This window comes from Vombatus ursinus, unplaced genomic scaffold (genome assembly GCF_900497805.2).
Source record: "Vombatus ursinus unplaced genomic scaffold, bare-nosed wombat genome assembly UNPS02014778.1, whole genome shotgun sequence".
NCBI classification, from domain to species: domain Eukaryota; kingdom Metazoa; phylum Chordata; class Mammalia; order Diprotodontia; family Vombatidae; genus Vombatus; species Vombatus ursinus.
The window spans coordinates 42,204,741-42,226,965 of NW_020954556.1; the positions used below are offsets into that span (position 1 = coordinate 42,204,741).

At 33.3% G+C, this 22,225-nt stretch overlaps 1 protein-coding gene across 21 annotated transcripts in view; it reads left to right on the plus strand.

Moving 5' to 3' along the window:
• NRXN1 (neurexin 1) overlaps positions 1–22,225 on the plus strand; it is a 1,385,770-nt gene that overhangs the window by 119,248 nt on the left and 1,244,297 nt on the right. For 13 of the 21 annotated variants that reach the window (XM_027865387.1, XM_027865388.1, XM_027865392.1 and 10 more), the window contains exon 2: positions 20,495–20,512. The exons of the other annotated variants lie outside the window; for them this stretch is intronic. In XM_027865387.1, coding sequence (XP_027721188.1) covers positions 20,495–20,512 — 18 coding nt within the window. The remainder of the gene's footprint in view (positions 1–20,494; positions 20,513–22,225) is intronic. 21 annotated transcript variants of the gene reach the window in all.

Here is a 22,225-nt window from a genome sequence, read left to right on the forward strand (position 1 = left end):
CATGAGCAATTAAATCTAAAATTTGGACTAAGTAAAACAAAAGTATTTTCAAGAGAAAGTCATAAAAGGGGGTCAGAAAAAGCTTAATATACAAGGTGGTACTTGAGTGATTAACTATAATTTATTCAATTCCAATTGGTGGGATGTCTCCAGCAGAGTATTTAGCCATGTGCTGTTTAACATTTTCTTCAGTGACATGAACAAACACATAGATGGCCCATTCATCAAGTTTGCAGATGATACAAAACTGAGGGAGGGGGATAGCAAATACATGAGATAACAGTCACAATGCAGAAGTAACACTGGCTAAAATGATTAAGATGACCAGCTTAGAAGGCAGCAATAAGAAGAGTGCTAGATTTGGAATCCAAGGACAGGGGTTTAAAGCCTGACTCTACCACTTAGTGTATGATCCTAGGCAATTCACTTAATCTCTGTGGATATGTTTCCTTAACTGTAATATATGGGATTTAAAATAGAAGGCCATTTGAAAATCTGACCAGGAAGGAGAAATTCTATTTAAAGTTACCATAGACATTATAAAATGTTTAGGAGTCTACCTACTGAAACAAACCCAGGAACTATATGAACCAATTACAAAACACTTTTCACACAAATAAAGTCAGATCTAAATAATTGGAAAACATCAGTTGCTCATGGGTAGGCCGAACTAATATAATAAAAATGACAATTCTACCTAAGCTAATTTACTTATTCAGTGCCATACCAATCAAACTACCAAAAAATTATTTTGTAGAGGTTGGAAAAAATAATAACAAGATTTATTTGGAATGACAAAAGGTCCAGCATATTAAGGGAACTAATGAAAAGAAATGCAGGGGAAGGTGTCATTCCAAGCCTTTAATTGTATTATAAAACTACTTGGTACTGCCTAAGAAATGGAGTGATGGATCAGTGGAATAGATTAAGTATGCAAGACACAGTAGTCAATGACTATAGTAATCTACTATTTGATAAACCCAAAGACCACAGCTTCTGGGATAAGAACTCACTATTTGACAAAAACTTCTGGGAAAACTGGAAACGAGTATGGCAGAAACTAGGTATAGACCAAAATCTCACACCATATACCAAAATAAAGTCAAAATTGGTTCGTGATTTAGATATAAAGGCTGATATTATAAACAAACTTGGAGAGCAAGTAATAGTTTACCTGTCAGATTTATTGAGAACAGAAGAATTCATGACCAAACAAGAGACAGAGAACATTACAAAATGCAAAATGGATAACTTTGATGAGATTAAATTGAAAAGTTTTTGCACAAACAAAGCCAATGCAACCAAGATTAGAAAGAAAGTAGAAAATTGAGAAATAATTTTTATAACCAGTCTCTCTGATAAGGGCCTTGTTTCTAAAATATATAGAGAATGAAGTCAAATTTATAAGAATACAAGTCATTCCCCAATTGATAAATGGTCAAAGGATATGAACAGGCAGTTCTCAGATGAAGAAAATGAAAATCTGATCAGTTTCTCTAATTAAGTTCAAATCAACAAAAATAGATTAAGCATTCAGGTGCAAGGCCCTCAGTACAACTGAGGGTGAAACATAGATGAAAAGCTCTCTTGGTCCTACCCTTAAGGATCTTACAATCTAAAGGAAAGATCTTTCCTTTCAACAACTCTGGAAGACAAGATACATATTGTTTGGCCCATTTCACAAAAGAGAAAGCTGAGTTTAAGGGATGTTAAATCACTTCACCTTTCCATTATGCTTGAAAGGTACAAACCACAAGGTTGGGGAGGGATTGGTTGTTCATTGACCAAATGTAATGTTCTTTCCATTCTACCCACACACTGCTATATTGACTTTTAAATAGACATGACTCTCAAAACTTCTAAATTAAACCATGCAAATACACTTCCAAAAAACCATAGCATCCACAAATGTATTCATCACTAGTATTTACAATGGTAATGCTGTAAGATTTCAGAGTTCATTCTTCACATAAACATTTGGAGTAAATAACATGGTTATCCTCATTTTTCTGATGATGATACTGAGGCTAAGGAAAGGGGAAAAAAGGTTTCTCAAGGTCACAAACTATTACATGTCAGAGGAAGGACAAAATACAATTAAATACAAATATATTTATATAAAATACAAATATATAATACATAGAAATATATATTTATCTAAAGGCTCACATATGAGTTCCAATCTCTCAATGTAAACACAGGATGGCCTAGCCTTATTTGGTCAGAAGTTTATTTAGAAAATATATAAGAGGCAGGGGATGTTTAGTAGACTATAATTTCAATATGAATCAGCAGTGTGATGTGGCAGCCAGAAAATTGAATGTGATTTAAGGCTTCTTTATGTAACAACTTCTAGGAATAAGAGGATTATAGTTCCTCTGTACTCTTATGTGATCAGACAATGGGAGCATTATGCTCACTTCTGGGTGTCATAGTTTACAAAAGATATTGATAAAGTGAGAAGCATCAAGAAAAGAGAAGCCAATCTAGTGAAAGAGGTTGTATCCATGTTTTATGAGGATTTTATGAGGTTAAAAAAAAGAACTGAGGATGCTTTTCTTGTAAAAGGGTAAACTTGGGGAAAGGAGAAGGGGAAAAGATATCTGTCTTCAATAATTTGGAAAGCCTGCCTCCTGGAAAAGAGATTATATTTGTTTCAGAACTAGAAACATTGGAAGTTTCAGGAGAAAATAGCATGATGGCAAAAAAAAAATTCCTAATGATTGTTATTGTTGTTTAGTCATTTCAGTTATGTCTGACTCTTCATGACTCCATTTATGGTTTTCTAGGCAAAGATACTGGAGTGGTTTGCCATTTCCTTCTCTAGCTCATTTTACAGAAGGGGAAACCTAAGACAAACAAAGTTAAGTGACTTGCCCAGAGTCACACCACTAGGAAATGTCTGAGGCCAGAATTGAAGTTAGGTTTTCCTGACTCCAGGCCTAATGCTCTCTCCAGTGTGCTACCTAACTGCCCTAATGATTACAACTGTTCAAAAGTGGAATGGACTGTCAGAAGACATAGTGGGTTCTGTCCCTTTTGAGGCAAAGGTACATGTGAAATCAAATGGCTACTGAGGTCCCTTCTAACTCTTTGATGTTTGTGATTTTGAAGTTGAGGGGAAGTCTGACAGGTAGGAGAAACATAAGAGAAATCAAAAGAGGCATGTGTCCAGGAAAAAGGAGTTGTCATCAGTAACCAAAACTTCAAGTCAAGAAGGATAAAGCCTGAGAAAGGGGCATTTGATTTAGTGGTTAAATAATTTCTGGTAACTTTGGAAAAGGTAGTTTTATGTGTATAACTATGTTGGGAACCAAATTTCAAGATTTTGAGAAATTAGTGGAAAGCAAGTCAGTATTAGCAATGATTAGCATGCTGTTCTAGGAACTGGGCTAAGAAATAGAAAAGTTATAGGACAATCATTTTATTTTAGATCTTTGGGTCAAGTTTTTTTGGGTCAAATTTTGGGTCATGTTTTAGGGAAGGGAGGAAACATAGATTTGTTGGCACTGGGGAAGAAGTCAGTAGATAATGAAAGATTACAGATAAGAGAAATAGGGGAAGGGGTAATATGAGTAAAAGCACAAGTGGAAAGTTTTGCCTTCACAAAGAGAAAGCCAACTTTTTTTTTATCACAGAGTGTAGCAAGAAGGAGAGATTGTGAGCTGGTAAAGGAAGTTTCAAGATGTGGAGTGGATAGAAGAGGAAACTAAATGGATGCCCTTTATTTTTTGAATGGAAACATAGAGTCATAGATTTAGGTATATCTTAGGTTCAGATAAATTAAGTAATTCTGTTCCAGAATCACAAAAATAGTAAACTGTTGAAGCAAAATTTAAACCAAGACTCTCCAGCTTCCAAAGAAAAGCATGTAGGAAAAGATAGATGATGAGATAAGAAAGAACCTGCTTGAAATAGCTGATGTGAAGGCTGTGACAGAGTCAATTTAGAAGAATGAAATGATTGTTATACCACTATGAGGGTCCATTTGATATTAGATAACATATATCTATGGGAAACCAAATCAACAAGTTTGTGTGTTCAATAAAGAAGGCAGAGGTTGAGGGATAATACAGCATTACTGTTTGGAAAAGTAAGATCGGCATTAGGATAAGAGATTCAAGGATAGCTGATAGTGTCTGGACACACTGGTTAATCACTAAAGCCAGGAATCTGAAGAGAAGAAAGTGAGGCCAGACAATAGAAATGACTAATTAAGAGAACGGAAAGAAATAAAACTTGGCATTTCCAGTTCAGGTAAAGTAGGGGGAATCATTCTTAACAAAATAAAATAATAAAAGAAAGAATAATATAGAAGTTAGCCCATGATTCCAACAAGGAACTGATCTGATGTTGAAATGAATGAAGTCCACTGTATCATTTTGGTTCTGATAATGACTGCAAATTGATTCCTGTCATGAAACCCATCTTTTTACCCCAAAAGTATAAGGCACATCAATTGCCATGATTGTAGCATTTTGTTACAATGGACAACATTCTGGATTTTTGAGTCATAGTATCATACTTTGAATACTAGCTCTGATATTTACTATTATTGTAACTTTGGACTAGAAAAATCTCTTTGAGATTTAGTTTCCTCTCCTGGAAAAATTAAGTGTTGGGACTAAGTGACCTCATCTAATTCCAAATCCTATGAAACCTCAAAAGAAAGGAGACTGCTTAGTGATAGAGCCAAAGGGAAATCTGGAAGAATGAGTGAGAGGTGAAAAAAGTTCATCTGTTCTTTCTAGTTCAGTGTTTTCATCATTGAGAAAGGAAGAGGCAGGGAATGAAAGAAAGAACCTTCAGTACTGGAAAGGGTGATTGCAGTGTCTTCTGTGGAAATCCAGGTTTCTATCAGCACAAGGAAATGGGAAGAATATGAAATAAAAAATGCTAGGCCAATGGGAGTTTGTTGGCAATAGAGCAAGGATTTCAGAAGGCACAAGGGCAAAGGAGGACAGTGGAGGGGTATGATCAAAGTTGAGAGGGATGTGATTATAAGGAGAAGTAGAAGGAGGAGAGGATTTTTGTCTCAGTATGCATTGACTTTGAAGCACTGATAATTAAAGTGAGAGTCTGAGGGTCTGACCAATGATAACTGGAGGGCTGATGACAAATGAATATAAAGCAAAGCAATTCTGCCATCATTTCTATAGCAGTCTATTCTCAACATTGATGACAATGGAGCTACCACATTTTGCTATTATCATTCTAGTAATTCGCTAAAGTAGAAATGGAATTCAAGAAAATGAAGATGAGAAGAATAGCTAAACCTCACCAAATACATACTACTTTCACCCATTCCTCATATGATGAAATAGCACAATTTGGGGATGTTCAAGAATCAATTTTAAAGCTATCCCCAACATGGAAAGATTTACAAAATAACAAAAAAATCTGGGATAGCTAAGTGGCACAGTAGATAGAGCAACCCGTCCTGGAGTCAGGAAGACCTGAGTTCAAATCTGACCTCAGACACATAACACTCACTAGCTGTGTGATTCTGGGCAAATCACTTAATCCCAATTGCCTTACCCCCCCCCCAAAAAAAGGCATGAAGAAGTAAATACAAATACATTCCATCCTGCATTATTTCTAGTAATAATCTACACAAATGAAAAGTACATTAATGGTAGTGTGAAACAGAAGCAAAGAGATAATTCTCTACAGAAGACCACATCTTCACAGAAACATAATTAAGAATTAAAGCAAAGACAATATCATGTTTGTGTTTATTACACATTGATGAAAAGAAATAAGCTACTGATTAGGTAAAACAAAAGACAGTGTTAAAGACTTTTCTAAAACAACACATATTCCATGCAAATTTTTTGAGGAGTGGTAGTGTATAATGCTGTGATTTCATTAGTGTAGAGAACTGCCATTGAAGAAATTCCTCATACCAATGCAGATCAACAATTTTTTTTTTCAACTTATAGCCTTAGAGAATCACTGGGCCACAGAAAGATTTAAAGGTCTTTTTCCCCAGACTCATAAATCCAATAAGGGTCAAAGGTAAGAAATTGACCCAAATCTTCCTTACTCTGAGGTAAACTTTCTGTTATGACATATTCCCTCTCTATGTATATGTTTAATGACTCCTTAATATATTCAATTATAGAGATAAGTGTTTAACAGTTGTTATTATCAATTATCAGTATGTAGTGAGGAGAAAAACAGGGAGACATATGCTTACCAAAGGTATTTATCACTGTTATGTGTCCATCATCAATTCCTAATGCTGGGGGCTTTCCCTGGAGATTGTATCATTCTCCAGATGCTCTTATTTGTAGTGAAATTCAAATCATTTCTTCAAGTCCAGGAATACTACAGATTCTTCAATGAGATCCACAATGACTCAAAAAAAATTGCAGTGGTTTAAAAAAAGGATTAAGAAAGCAAATTCCTCTTATGTTGACATGCAATTGAATGGCACCCATATTGAGAGAGTTCATTAGTTTAGCTACTTACCTAGAGTCAGGACAACCTAGATTTAAATCTTACCTTAGTCACTTATTATGTGTATGAGCTTGGACAAGTTACTAACCTCTATTAGCCTCAGTTTCCTCATTGGTAAAAATCAGAATAATTATCACACCCTAGGATTGTTGTTAAGATAAAATGAGATATTTATAAAATATGTTGCAAGCCTTAATACATTATATAAATTGAATGATGATGATGATGATGATGATGATGATAATGATGATGATGATGATGTTTTAGATGTATCTAGTGGACAATTAGCTGTGTCCTGAATATAGGAGAAAGAAGTTTGCTCACATTTATTGGAAATTGTGCTCCATTTTCAATGTTCAAAAATATTCTTATCTTGACTCATATATTTGCCCTAGTAGCACAAGGCACCTCAGTTGCCACAAGTGTGTTTAGTCATTGAGATATTCTTAAATTCTAGTCCTTATCTCCCATTGATACTATATGTCTCTATCATATAACACTTGTCTCCCTAGAAGTGCTAAAACTGTTAGTGACCCAATGAGGAATGGAAAGACACATCATGTATACAATATGTACTATCCAAGGTATACTACCAGTAATGAATTGTGAACAAAAATGATAAAGCTATCATGTACTACATGTATGACTTTACAAAGAGACAGGGCATTAATGGAGTAGAGGAGGATAACATATAGAAAGCCTGAGTTCAGCACTGATATTCATGAAATAATAAAACATTCATAAGAAATCCTCCAGTATGTTGGAAGGATCCTCTATAGAGAATTTGTGGAAACACATGGGCAGTGGTTCAAAAGAATAAGAAGGGTGGCAGGTGAATTTTGATTTATGTAAGTCAAGGCTATACTACAAACTCATTAGATTAATCTATTCATGCATCAAAACATTTAAAATGTATAGCAAACAATTCAATGTTTTAAAATATTTACATGAGAAAAGTGTGTATTATAGAAAAGGAGATTAAAATGAATCATTATCAATGAACAATTTATCAATCTAAGAGCAAGCCCACATTTCATTAATACTTTTAGGATTGACAGTGTTATCTTTTTCCAGGGACTGCAGTATTTCTTCTTGCAGTTGTCTCAGGCTTATGTGCTGATTTAGGCATTCTATTATCTTATCTCTACAGATTATGTTCTTTCTATTTCTTTTCTTTGTTATTTCCTTATTCAATACTTCTATTATATGGGTGATGCTACTAGCATTCCAATGTGTAACTTTCATTTTCCAACTCATTAGTCCATCTCCTTTTTCTCCATTATTACTATTTATGAAATTCTGACTACTACTCTTGGGGATCTTATGAGTAGTGCAGAAAGTATGCTCTGGGCTTCTGATGTTTCTCAAATCTAGTTAATATTTCAGGTTGCTATCTTAAAGCATCTGCATCTCCCTTTTTTCCATGGTATCTCAAGTCTTTTAGAAAAGAGCTGCTACTGTATAATCATTTGGGAGTTTAATTTGCTGCTATTGTATGTAAAGTATCACAGTCTAAGGCAGACTATCATTCCAAAAGGAGACAAGTAGATTTTTATACTTTTTAACTAGGCTTCTGAGATATATTTTATAAAAGTCATTTTCCTAAAATTTTTATATGCATTAGTTAGTTAAGTGAGTTAATAAAAATGTAGAATAGAAGCAAAAACACATCAGAAAGACACTGCATTTCTTATTTCAATTATAAAAAATTAATGAGTTTTCACGATTTTGTAAACATTTGTGATGCTGGAGGGAGAAAGCTAAAGATAATTTAGGGCAAGAATTCTTATTTATGTGTTGGGTCATTTGTCAATCTGATAAAGTCTGTGGATCCCTTCTCAGAAAACAAAATCTTTTTAAATGCATTAAATGAAGTAGGATAACAAAGAAAAACAATAATACTGTAGGAAAAGTTTTTTTTTTATCCGAGTTCATGGGCCCCCTAATATGTCTCCACAGACTGTGAACTTGGGGTATATGGACCCCTAGTCTACAATCTCTGATGTTTCAAATGATTTAGGTATATTTTCATATGAAGAGATACAATTCACCAATTCAAGGAAATGGATCAATATCTAGAAGTAAGTATCTATAACATGTTAATGATACAAAAGACAAGAGCAAAAATGAAGAATATCTACCCTCTAAGATTTACATTTTTGGAGGAAATTGTGGCATAGTAGAAAGAAAGCTTATCTCAGAGTTGCAAAACCTGATCTCAGGGATGATCCCTGACATACTGTCTGTGTGACCCTGGGCAAGTCATTTAACTTCTCCGTATTTTAGATAACTTTCTAGGATTTGAGTTACATAGGAGCTACCTATTTACATAGTTAGCATTGTCATCTGGGGGGGGAATCAATAAAATCACAGATTAAAAAATTGGAGGGGACTTACATTCTATTGGGGAAATTGAACATGTGCATAGATATATAAATACAACTTAATTTGAGAACAGGGCACTAAAAAGATAATACTGAGGAAAGAATTTGTAGAGGAGATGATTTAAGCTATGAAAAAAAGATTGAGGTAATAAGCTGCAGATTGAGGAGGCTTTAAATGCAAGACAGAAGATTGCATTTGATCCTAGAGTCAATAAAGAACAATTGAAAACTTTTAAGCAGGGGAGTGACATGATAAGACCTGTATCTGAGGAATATTAACTTGACAACTATATGAAGGATAGATTGGAGACAGGAAAGAGTTGGCAAGGCCACCAGTTAGGAGCGTGTGCCAATAGTCTAGAGAAAAGATGATGAAATCCTGAACTAGGGTAGTGGTCATGCTATCAAAGAGAAGGAAATAGAAGGAAAATATGATATAAATGTAGAATTGGCAAGTTTTGACAACTCTCTGTCTATGGAAATAAAGATAAAGGTCAAGGATAACTCCAAGTTTTTTTTTTAAAGAGAGGTATTAGATGACTGGAAAGATGGTGATCCCTCTAAATGAAATAACCAAATTTAAAGGAAAACACAGTAAAGTATAGAAGATAGTGGATTTTGTTTTAAACATGTTTGTTTGAGCTGAAGACAGGGAATCTAAGTGGCAATGTCTAGCAGGCAATTACTGATATGGAACTGATATTGAGGGTGCTATCTATCTCTCTGGTTCTAGTTCTGTATCTATCTACATATGTATATATTTATACACATGTGTATACACACACATACACACACAAAGAACAAGTGATAATAATTGAGCTTGTGAGAGCTGGTAAGTTTGCCCAAGTATATAAAGAGGAGATAACTCCCCACTGAACTTTGGGAGTCTTCTATACTTGATAGTTGAAAGATCATGATCTACCATTATTCTGAGAAAGACACATCACCAGATATTGGAGGAGAAATAGTAGAAAGCAATATCATGGAAACCAAAGAAGTAGGGAATATTTAGGGGAAAAGATAGCCAGCAATGTTAAAGGCTGCAGAATGAAGTCATTTTGCAAATAGATCATAGACCAAGAAAATGCTGCTTGATTTAGCAGAAGGTCATTGCTAACCTGGAAGAGAGCAGGTGGTCAGGTTAGAAGCCAGATGGCAAAGGGTTGAGAACTGAGTAGGAGGTGAGAAAAGGGAGGCAATGAGTATGGATTTTTTTCTAAGAGTTCATCTGTGAAATGGAGATCAGGGGATATGGAAATCAAGTAAAGAATATCAAATCAGCTCCTTCATTTAATTTCCATTATTATATTTTCCCAATGATGATTCCCAGTTTTCTTTCAAACAACTACTTTTCTAGATAACTAGGAATCAGTGAAAATTGACAACTGTTGGGTCATAAAAATAAGAGGCAGAAATTATCTCAAGTTAATGAGACATTTAACGCATACATGTACTCTGAAAGCATGTGTAGAGGTAGCCCACCAGAGAGACCAGCATTTCCCTTTATTCCCTCAACATTTATACCTTTGATCAAACAATTCTGGCTTCTTCTCTTTACCAAATGTTGTTCCCCAGTTGATGTAATGTTGATGCAAGTCCTTTTCCTTATCTTAAAGACATTCTGGTTTTCAGAACATTTGTAGAACTCATGTAAAACAATCCTGCAATCTATCAGCAACTCTGTTGCCTCCTTTTTCTGCTTTGCAACTTTGTGAGTTGACATGAATTATTTTCTTTTATTGTAGTATCTTGTTGTAGTTTTACATAAAAATTTAACCCTTCAGAATTTTACTGTATTTCATGACAAACTGATTTTTCATCTATCACAATTTGTTTTAGCCCCCTCTATTTACTCTCAAAACACTCAAACTTCCACTCATATCCCAAATTCCTTTAATATCAGAGACACTTTATTTTCCAACATATTTTTGTGCAAGACACGTCCAAGAGATCATCACTTCTGGATACCTTATTACTGGACTTTTTTTTAGACTAGACCCATGAACCCTTTTTAGAAAACATTTTGTGACTAATATTGTTACTTTATTATTATAGAACATAAATTCAATTTTCTGGAACCATATAGGCCATCTCATCCTACTCCACAAATAGAAAATTAGAAATTAAGTGACTTCCTCAGGATCACAAATTCTGGTAGTGGCAGAGCTAGCACGAGAAGCCAGGTCTCCTGGCTAATAGATGCATGGCTAACATGGTAGCATGCTTTTCAGTGACTCCAAAGCTGTATGAATGATTCACTATTTTTTGAGCCCCAAAAGGGCAGAAACTCTCTCATCACTTAACACAGTGCTCTGTCATGTGAGGTACATAGAATTATAGATTTAGAAATAGAACTTCGACATCATGTAGCCCAAACTTTTCATTTTTGAGATGAGAAAATGGATCTTAGAAAATGAAATTGCTTAGCGGAGGTGCCACAGATACTAAGTCAAAGATCTGGGACGTTTACTCAAGTCCTCTATCTCTAAAACAGTTCTCTTTCCATTGCTTAGTAAAGACTTGTTGAATTGAATTATATCAGAGTCATTTTGGGGTAATATAAATATTTTGGAAGAATGGTTGAATTTAGCATTTGATTTTACTTCAATAAAATCCAAATGAAATTTTTCTCTCTATATTCAAACATTTCCTAAATTAGTTTTTGGCTGTTCCAACAATAGAGAGAATTGATTATCACTAATGTGGTATAAAAGTTTACTTTAAAAAATAGAGCACTTGTTTAGTAGTAGAGTATGTAGTTCAGTTAATGTCACCAGTGTCCATAGAAAATTTAGGCACCAAAGTGTGTGTGTGTGCATGTGTGTGTGTGTGTGTGTGTGTGTGTTTTCTATGAATCTCCTATGATGGAGCACTGCATTAAGTGGTGGTATGTCTCTCCTCAGTTGGGACTCAAAAATAATTTTTTCATACAGTTTTTCAGTCATTAAAAGCATGCTATGATGCTAATCATATGTGTATATAATGTTTATGTGTAAATTATGTGTGTTACACTTCACTGCAAAATTCTGAGGTATGTATCAATTATTTTTACCCATAATTCATAGATGAGGTAATTAAAATTGAGAGTAGTGAAGTATCACACCTAAAAACTAAAAAACCAGTACACAAATCTTATGATTCTCAGTCCTTGGTTATTTCCAGTACATTGTGCTCTCACTTAGGCTATTACATGTTATGCCTCATAACCACCATACTAAAATCTTCAAAGATCTAGTAAGAGCTAATCTACTACCACCTTGAAACAAATTTGCCCCTTTCCTTCATTGACTCCATGAAGGGCATTTTTCTTTTGTTTTTCTTTTGTTTGTTTTTTTGTTTTTGCTTGTTTGGGTCTTTTAAGAGGTAAGGGTTTTTGATCACATAGTAAAGTTTTCCTACTGCTTTTTTGTTTGCTGATTGTGTAAATTTTACTATATCACAATTCACTTGGTAATTTCCATTGGATGCAATGAATAGATAAAAATAAAAGATAAAGATAAAAGCAACATTTTTACCATATTTGAATTTTAGAACTAAAATACTTGCTTAGGCAAATGAAAGGTGTGTGTTAAACTTTAACTTTGCGCTACCAACTATTTGTTTTCCTAAGAAAATGGTTATTGGAATTCAGCTTTCCAAAGGAAAGCATAAATTCTGATGATAATTGAAATGAAATATTTCAGACTTCTTGCATGCAGCTTTGGGCAGATATATTTTGTGGAACTTCTGTGTTAGATTTTACTTCTTTAGTACATTGAAGAGGGTATCAAAGGAATTTTTAAGGTGTTTTATTTGCTAATAAAAGTAATAACTGACTCTATGTGGGATTTACAGATGAGGAAACTGAGGTTTTGAGTTTTAGGGATTTTGAGACCCATACTTTCACAACTAGTAAGTGTCAGAGGTAGGATCTGTGTATTCCATGATGGGGGTAATTATAATGACTATACCTTTGATTTTACTGGAATGGGAACATCCTGCTGAGGAAACTCCCTTTGCCAATATAGAATAGCACTTTAGTTATAATGTGTAATCTTAGAGCATTATAAGTTTAGGTGACATCCCCAGGGTCACCAAGCCAATAGATGGAGAGGCAACCCCAGAATCCAGTTTTGTTTTGTTTTCTTTTTTTCTTAACTCTCAGGGCATTTTTCTCTCTACTATACATGTTGACTGTCATATGTTTCATATAGAAACTTTCATATGAATTATTAGAATTTAAAATGTTAATAGCACTGATAATTTCACTCAGGACAAGTATTCTCAACATACCTTAAGAATCTATGGAAAATGTATGTGGGAAATTGTAGAATAGCTACATTCCAATACTCATCATTGTCTTATTATTCACTTTGTGAATATTTCATTTTTTTTCTCTTTACTTGTCCTGAATGTGTTTCCTGAGAGATTGTTGGAAATCTTAGTAATGAGCCTCACTTTAGAACATAGTTCTGATCCCAGTTCCTCCCCCAAACAAACTCCTTTTGTCACAAAACTATAATAAAAAAAACCTCTAGGCTAAAATATGTTATTTAGTATGTAAAAACAAAGCAAAACTCCATTAAATTATACTTTAGGAAAATTAAATTTAAGAAAATGGTAACATTACTTTCTATTTCTTTTTACAGAAAATATAAATAACACAACAGTATTTCCATTTCCATTTTTAGGTATACTAATTTTTTGGGGGGAAACCAGGGCATTGATAGATGAGCACAATAGCCTGAAGAGAGTTTACACTTTGAAATAATGAAATTTTGAGCACGAGAGATCATATTTGGAATTTTTAAATTTAAAAAAAAACAGTTCTTTTCTTATTAGCCTTAATGTTATAACAATATTGGGAAAAAACTGAGCAAACTTATAATTTATTACACATATTTGGCCCACTAATTTGTTTTTCTTCACTTCCAAAAAGATTCAACATGTGACTCAAAATATTTATCAAGAGAATGTTTCAATGTTTTTCATTGAATTTTATAATTAAATAACTCTTAAATTATAAAGATATAACATGATTCAAACTCATCAGAAAATATTTTAGAGACAAACAGAAAACCAAATTGCCAAAAACATTGAAAACATTAATATAATTCTAAGACATTTTGTTACATTGCAAAATACTCTCTCAAATTCAAAGTAGGACTATGAAAAATCTCTTTTTGTCAAATTAAATCAAATTTGTGATGGGTATTCTAATGCATTCTTAATTTGCAGGTCAGTGCCAAATTGCCTTCACCTACTATGTAATTTATATTATTTTGATTTTAATTGGACAAACACTGGCTATACCACTTTGATCTGTTTCTTTTTTCTTTATGTATTAAAATCACAAAAAGTGTTGATATTTTTCCTACCCACCCCCAAGGACCACAGGTATGGTGGATAAAGTTCATTTAAAAATCTAGAGGTAGCATGTTAAAGTTGCTCCCTAATGAATAGTTTTAAAGAAAAAAAAATAGTTTATAGTAAATCTCTTGCTTGTTACCATGCTTTTATTTGGTAAAAGAAATTCCCCCCTTTTCACTATCAGTGACTTTCAAACATCTTTTTTCTCCCTTTAGGGAAGAGCCCATGATTCATAATGAGACGTTTTCTTAAGGTCATCTGTGGCATGGTGGCTTCTGATCATTTAGACATTGAGAGATCAACCTTTGAGAGCCAAATAATTATGAATGCCTAGTCAGGACCACAGGCAGCACTCTATACTAAGGGATGTACTCCTGGTTGGTCCATAACAACCTTCCAGTTCTGATTTTGCATCAATGGAATGAACTCATTCCATTTGGAGGACCCAGAAAAATTTATATGACTTAGGTGAAAATATTGGTGGTAATTTTCCTTTTGAGCACGTTTTTAAAATAATACCCTCTTCTTGGAGGACAAAGTATAAACCTTTTTTTCTTTTCACATTAGAGGTTGTCATTTTGCAGAAATCATAATCTCAATGCAATGAACAATAACATCATCATAAGATAATAGATTTAGTTCTAGAAAGAAACTTCCAGATCCTCTCATTTTACAGAGGAACAAAATGAAGCCCAGAGAGATAAAGTGATTTGTCCAGGATCACACATATTGCCAGGTAAAGACAGGATTCAAACCTGGAAACTTTTACTATGCTATGTAAGGTATTTTTCTTACTATACTTGGGTGTTTTCTATATTTTTTTAAATATTTCCTTCAAGGAGCTCTAATTGTATCTGTGTGGATGTTCCCACCATGAATGGAAATTCCAACCCCACTATACCATGAAAGACAATTTCATAAATCTCTGTTTAAAAAAATATATTTCCTATTGATGAGTCTTATGCAATCCACAGTTATGAGTTGTATTCTAAAAAAAAGAGAAGTATAGTCTGCCATGGGCTATATTTGAGATAATTTCAGTTCTGCAGTACCTTCCAGAAAGTCACAGGTTTATTATATTATGCTCCACTAGTGTGACCTTCAAGAGCCCCTTATCTGTTACTTCTATGACATGATGAGATTTCATCATAGAATTTTAATGGAGGCTAATTTTTAGACCATTGAAACATATAGATATCTATATTATTTTACTTATTTTTAAATGACAATCTAAACTGGGTCAGCTGTAGGAGTTGACACACCTTTTTTTAATTGATATTGATTGGTAAAAGCCAAATATTAGCAACCAATCAACCATTATATAGCTACTAAAACCATATTGGCACCAGGAAGTATGCTAAGTTCCAAGGTTAAAACATTTTAAAAAATGATCTACATTCAAGAAACTTACATTCTTATAGGGGAAATAACATATGCAAAAATCAACAAATATATGATAAATACAATATAGAAGGAAGCCTTTTTTCCTAGTAAAGTTATTCCCTAGTGTTGACACTTTTAAGAATGTGTTTACTCATCAGTCCAGTGGTGGGTAAAGTATGTAATATTTGGTTACTTATATTGTTGAGTCTTTTGAATAATAATTACTTACTTGACATAGGAAATGGAACTTGTACTACATCAAGGCAATAGGTTAAGCAGCAAGAAAATCTGCTTTGCTATCAGATTGCCCTTTGAAAAATTGCAATTAGCTGGAACTAAATATTTTGGAGCTGAATGTCACAATGCACTTAGCTAGATTTAGATTAAGATATAAATATAAATATATACAAGTACATATATAAATACATACATATATAATTTATATATACATATTCACACAAATACATAGATATATACATCTATAGGCAGCAAGTTGGCACAGTAGATAGAGTACCAGATTTGGTGAAAGAAAAACATGAGTTCAAAAATGCCCTCAGACATTTAATATGACCCCAGGCAAGTCACTTAATCTCTGCATACTTTAAACACTTACAACATATTTGACCCTGGGCATATCAGTTCACCTCCATCTGTTTTGGTTTCTTCATCTATAAAATCAGTATAACATTAATGTCTACATCTCAAGTTTGGTGGGAGGATGAAATTAGATAATAAAGGCAAAATATTTTGTAAACATTAAAATTCTATATAAATTATTGCAATTATGATATTAATATATATATACACATATATATTCTCAATTCAAAAACTTAGTTGCCTACTATGAAAAGACAATATACTAGGCTCAAAGGATTCAAAGACAAAAAAAGAAAGAAAGAAAAAATCCCAACTCCGCAAAAGCTTACAGTCTACTGGAGAATATAGCATGTACAAATATTTAAAAACAAAATAATTTGAGAAGGGAAGAATGCTAATAACTAGGAGGATGAGTAAAAGTTTCCCTAAGAAGGTACTACCAGAGTTGATCCTTTAAGGAAGCTAGAGTTTGTCAAAGATGGAAGTAAAGATGGAGTGCATTTCAGGAATGAGTAATGGACTATGCAAAGATAAGGACAAGACAGATGAAAATCACACGGCTCCCAAATAACCTTTAAGAAAGTCCTGTTTTTATTGTATCTTTTTCCTACTAAACAATTTGAGATGGAATACCCATGCCCTAAATCAGGGGTGGGGAACCTGTGACTCAAGGCCACAGTGTGGCCTTTTGACTGAATCCAAACTTCACAGAACAAATCCGATTAATAAAAGGGCCCTAAATTATAATGTCTCAATTTTCATATTGGAATTCATGATCCACTGCTACATGTTATTTCCCTAAATTTTTCCAACCTTATTATCATTCTCATCATAGATTAAGTCTGGAAAGGACCTTATAAATCATCTAGTTCAATACCCACATTTTACCAATTAGGTAATTGAAAATAATTCAAATTTATTGACTTATCCAAGGTCACACAAACCATAAGTGGTAGAGACAAGATTTGAACTCAACTTTTCCACCAGATACTCTGCTCTTTCCAGTGCACTGCAATCTGCCATCATCTTGCCTTGAATGTCCTATTCTGAGGCTCATGACATGAAGATGACATCCTTGTCAAAAGCTAAGCCAGCAGAGTATAAGTGTCAACAAATCTTGCAATGCCCCAGAGGCTTAAAATATGGTCCTGATGAGAGAATATGTTTGCTAGTCAGGAATGTCTAACTATGTATGGTGATGCCCATCCCTAGTAGGCTGCCCAAAGGGGGATTGATTCTTCAGTCACTGCAATCCAGGAAATAAAAATTTATACAAACAGGCACTTAATTCTGTGGATCCCTCAGCCAGCCAGCATGCAGTAGCAGTAATAGTAGCAGTAGTAGAGAGGCAGAAAAAGTAAAACAAAAATGCAAAGAATCTCCCAAATTTCAGATTCTTTATATTTTATGTTCATTTGTATTGGAAAGAAAAAAAATTTAAATAAGCTGAATCCATGTTGCTCATTTTAAGATTTAGTTGCATCAGATGGAGTCATTAATTCTATTTTTCTCCATGTTTTAATTTGTTCAGTGGTCCTGATTTAGTTTCTTTTTTGTGACCACATTTATTTTACTACTCTTTTCCTTTTACACTAAAAGCATGTAATTAAGATTGAGCCCAACATACAGTGACATTATAACTAAAGTTGCTTTCACTAAATTTTTTAAGCTGGAGGCCAAAGAAACATGCACTGAGATGCTGGTTTATACTCATCCAAAGCATACTACTTAATGGTTTTGCAACTCTATTCAATGGCAATAAACCATTAACATTGTTAACAAAAATGACATTCAGGACCCAAATTGACCTTCTTCTCCATGGGGAAAGTGATTCAAACTATTTGGAGGGGGAAAGAGGAAAAATAAGTGGCCTTTTCATGGCTCTTCATTTTTCATTGGGACAAAGAAAATGAAATCATACTAAAAAATTTTTATGTGTTTTAGGATCTTAATGACAAAAAATGTTTCCCAACAGAACTTCTTGATGCCTCTAGCCTGTGCTCATTCTTACCCATTTTGAATTTCCTTAGGAACAGTTACATTGAACCAAAATGGTTTGTCATTTTAAGATTATACGTATCTACTGTTACTCAACAAAACTTACCCATGACAATGACCTCCAGTTTCTTATTCACCAAAGCCAAATGTACCAATAGATCTGAAATTCAATGTGATACTGTCTTCTCATTCCTTTTCTGCTTTATATATTCACAGCTTTTTTCTTTGTTAGTCACTTTGAATGGAGATCCTTAATTCTTTACTGTAACTCATTTCAAACAGTTGTTTGGTTAGTGATTTAAGAAAATACTATGACTTAGGCATAAAATATGCAATAAAAAATTAAATGCATTACACCCTGCTACAATCTATCTCTTCTCTGTATTAAGCAATAAACAAAAAATATCAAAGCTTTAATTATAAATACCCAAACTACAAATTGACAAGCTAAAAAAAAAAGGGATGTTTTGTAGACCAAAACAAAAACCACCTAGCTGTTATTTTAGTTCATCATTTTAAAACTGTATTCAAACTAGTTGACTTGTGTTTTTATTACCAATGCTTATCAATTCTTAATATCTAATATTGGTCAACATATTAGTAGATTGTTGATCTTTGTTTTTTCCAACTAATATTATTTAATTTTTCCATATAACTAATAGTTCTTACCTTTACTAGGGGCTGACAATATCAATTTGGTGATGATGTGAGGTAATAGAAAGAGTGCTAGACTTGAAATCTTGGACCTGGATTTCCTTCCTGACTCTGATACTTACTACCTGCGTGCCCATGGGCAAGTCACTTAACTTCCCTTGGCATTGCTTTCTTCATTTATAAAGTGCGAGGGTTGGTTTAGTTGACCTCTAAGGTTGTTTTGAACCTTAAATGTATTCTACCCAAGAGAGTTTATAATATCTACTTTCAATAGTTCTAAAGTTAGTGGTTGAGGTTTTCTTTAAAATAATTATTTGAATCTAAGAGCTTCAAAATAAGAAATTTGAATAAGTAATCTAAAATTTTGAGAGTAGGAATGTCAGTATGGATAAAGCCTACTCATTTTCTAATCATGGATGTTTTTGGAAAATAAGCTAATGGGAACCTGATTTTTTTTTTATCAGTTATCACCAAGAGAATTTTATTAATAGGCATAACATTTTTAGATCTAGAAGGAAATTTATTGATCATCTAATCCAATTCCCTAATTTTACAGAAAAGCGATTAAAAAAACTCCCCACCAAATTCTTCTTTTTCTACTTCTATCCAAGTCTTTTCCCTCCATAATGCTTGAATTCTCCAACACATATCTGCTGTAGACTAACACTACTCTTCATTTTCATTTAATATGGAAAGTGTATATAAAATAATGAAAAATACCTTTTAAACTCTATGGAGACTTGATGATCTTATCTTGATTGGCTATTACAGTAACAACTCCTTTCATAAAGGATGCACATGTTGAATGCTAAACACTGACTTAATTGGGCCAATTGGACAGCTCCCTAATGCCTATAACCTAAAAAAAGATGTAGTTATACTTATTGGAAATTAGGAGTCAACACCTTCAATGTGATTCATTTCAACAGCTTTCTGTCGATTACCTACTATATTTAAAACATCTTATTAGGCATTACAGAGAATACAAAAATGAATCTGTCTACCTTCAGAGTTTACAATTTTGATATACTTTGTAGGAAACCATAAAAAAGTATAAAAATGTCCACAAATAAGTTATATATTATAACTACTTCACTTTTATTGTTTTGATCTAAAAAATCCCTTTTAAGTTCTTAGAAATGCTAATTATCCATGTTGATAAAGGGACATTATGCACATTTTTATAATTATAAATATGAATACAATTTGATAGTGAATTACTGTAAAATATGCAATTTACATATTCAATACATAAACCAGATACATTCCTATAAAGTGATAAATTATCTAATTCTTAACCCAAAGTAAAACTTTTAGCTATATAAAATGATTTTATCAAAGGAAACTATACTCACAACAAATTAGAATAACCAAATCTGCTTTATGCAGAGGAGTAGTGCAGGGGACTCCTTAAATACCTTTGCTCTGGAAATGGCAACATTCCTCTAATTTTCTTTTCCACCCCTGTGAATTCTCTTGGTTAATGGGAACATGGCTTCCCACATCCCATGATCGTGTTCTCCCCTCTGAATGGTAGCAATGGAGCACCTGCATGTTGTGTCTGATGCCTTGCATGGTGAAGACATGCAATGGCAAGTTCCAGTCTGCATGCTGCTTAATGAATATTTTTTTTCCCTTTTCTCTCCTTCCTTGTTATGTGCTTTCAGAAGACAACTATGTGGAAGGTGGGTACTTTCCATCTTATTTTCTAAGCTCTCTTTTAATTTATTTTATTTTATTTTAGTAGTAAAATGGTGCACCTAGAAATAAAAAAAGGTAAGTTGAATGTCTTTTAACAAATGTGGTTCATTGACTAAGTACCACTTTTCATACAGAACTCTTCTTCCCTTTCACTTTAGGTGCATTATATTCTAACCTTACCAATTGGTAATTTCGTGCTCAGTAGAATTGAGTATCATGTATAAATAAGGAACATTGACTGTCAAATTCTGTATGGAAAAATTGGTACAAAGTATTCTTTTAGTTTTTAGGAGAAAGTAATTCTGGCATCCACACACATAATGCATGATCCATTCTTTATTTTTATTTGGCCAAGACATATTTTTTTGTTTCTGTTTGGAATATCAAGCATTATATCATTTGGGGTCCATTGATTAGAATTAAATCATTTGGTTTACAAAATGCCATAGTATAAGATGAAGAATGATAAGGGGTCCTTGTCTAGATTTCAAAACAACCAGTGGGTCAATGGACATTAAAGCCTATTGCACAGAGACCTGAATGTTGGTAAGTAAAAATGTAAGATTTTGTATTACATTATATCAAACACTAAACTTGATACAAATCTGTTCGCATGAGAATCTGTGAGCTTTTCCATTGGAAATCAAAATTTTAGGGAATTAGATATCTATAAGATATTCTTTGGTTGGATCTTTTGGATGCAAATGTCAAAGTCTCCCCACCTCCCTCCACACCATCTTAATTTGAACTTACTAAATGCCTAGCAAAAAAATTGATCTGAGTGCCTTCAACTAAATATCTAAGTGTCCTAATATAAATAACAAAACTGGAAAGAAAATTGTGGGTGGCATAAAACTGTAGGTTGAAGGACTCCTAGTTACACATTGGAATAGACATATTAATTGTTAGCTTTGACATACACAATGCAACAAAGTTCATGGGTCCGAGAAATTAATACCTACATTTCATTATATCATAAAATTAGTCAAAGTATAATCGAATAGTAGAAACTGATGTGTGTTTTCTTTTCCACATAACATCATAGGCTCTTAAGAAAGATAAAACCTTCCAGCATAGTTTTTTGTTGTCATTTAAATTCCTAGGTTTAAATAATAGATATTAAAATAATTAAGTGGTAATACTTAGAAGGTGGTAATAGGATAATTCCACATCATATCTATAGCTATTGTAGATGATATCATAATTATTGAGCTGCTGAACATTGCTATTATGTCACTTAATATTTAGCAAATAATTAAAAATTAGTTCCTTTCCTAGGGTTGTCACTAGCTATCACTCCCATTTTTCTTTACAACTATTGTTGCAGACATTTATTGCATGGGATCCTGAATGATAGTTTTGAATATGATAAATTTCCCACTCAGTGTGTGAATTGAACCACTTAAGCTATCTACAAGCATTTATTAAATGCTTATTATGCACCTGAAAGCGAACTAAATGCAGAGGGAACTATTCTGTTCAATTCGTTCTGGTTCCTTGACTGTTTTGTACAGTATGCTCCAAAAGTAGTCAAACTGACCTTTGGAATGGAATTTCCTTGGATTTAGTTATAAACATTCATTAAAAAAAGTTTTGATGGTTTTTCCAATGTTAACTTACTCTACATTTCTATTAAATAGAATTATTTCAAGTACCATTTCTACTTACCTATCTATCATTTAAGATTTTCTTTATCT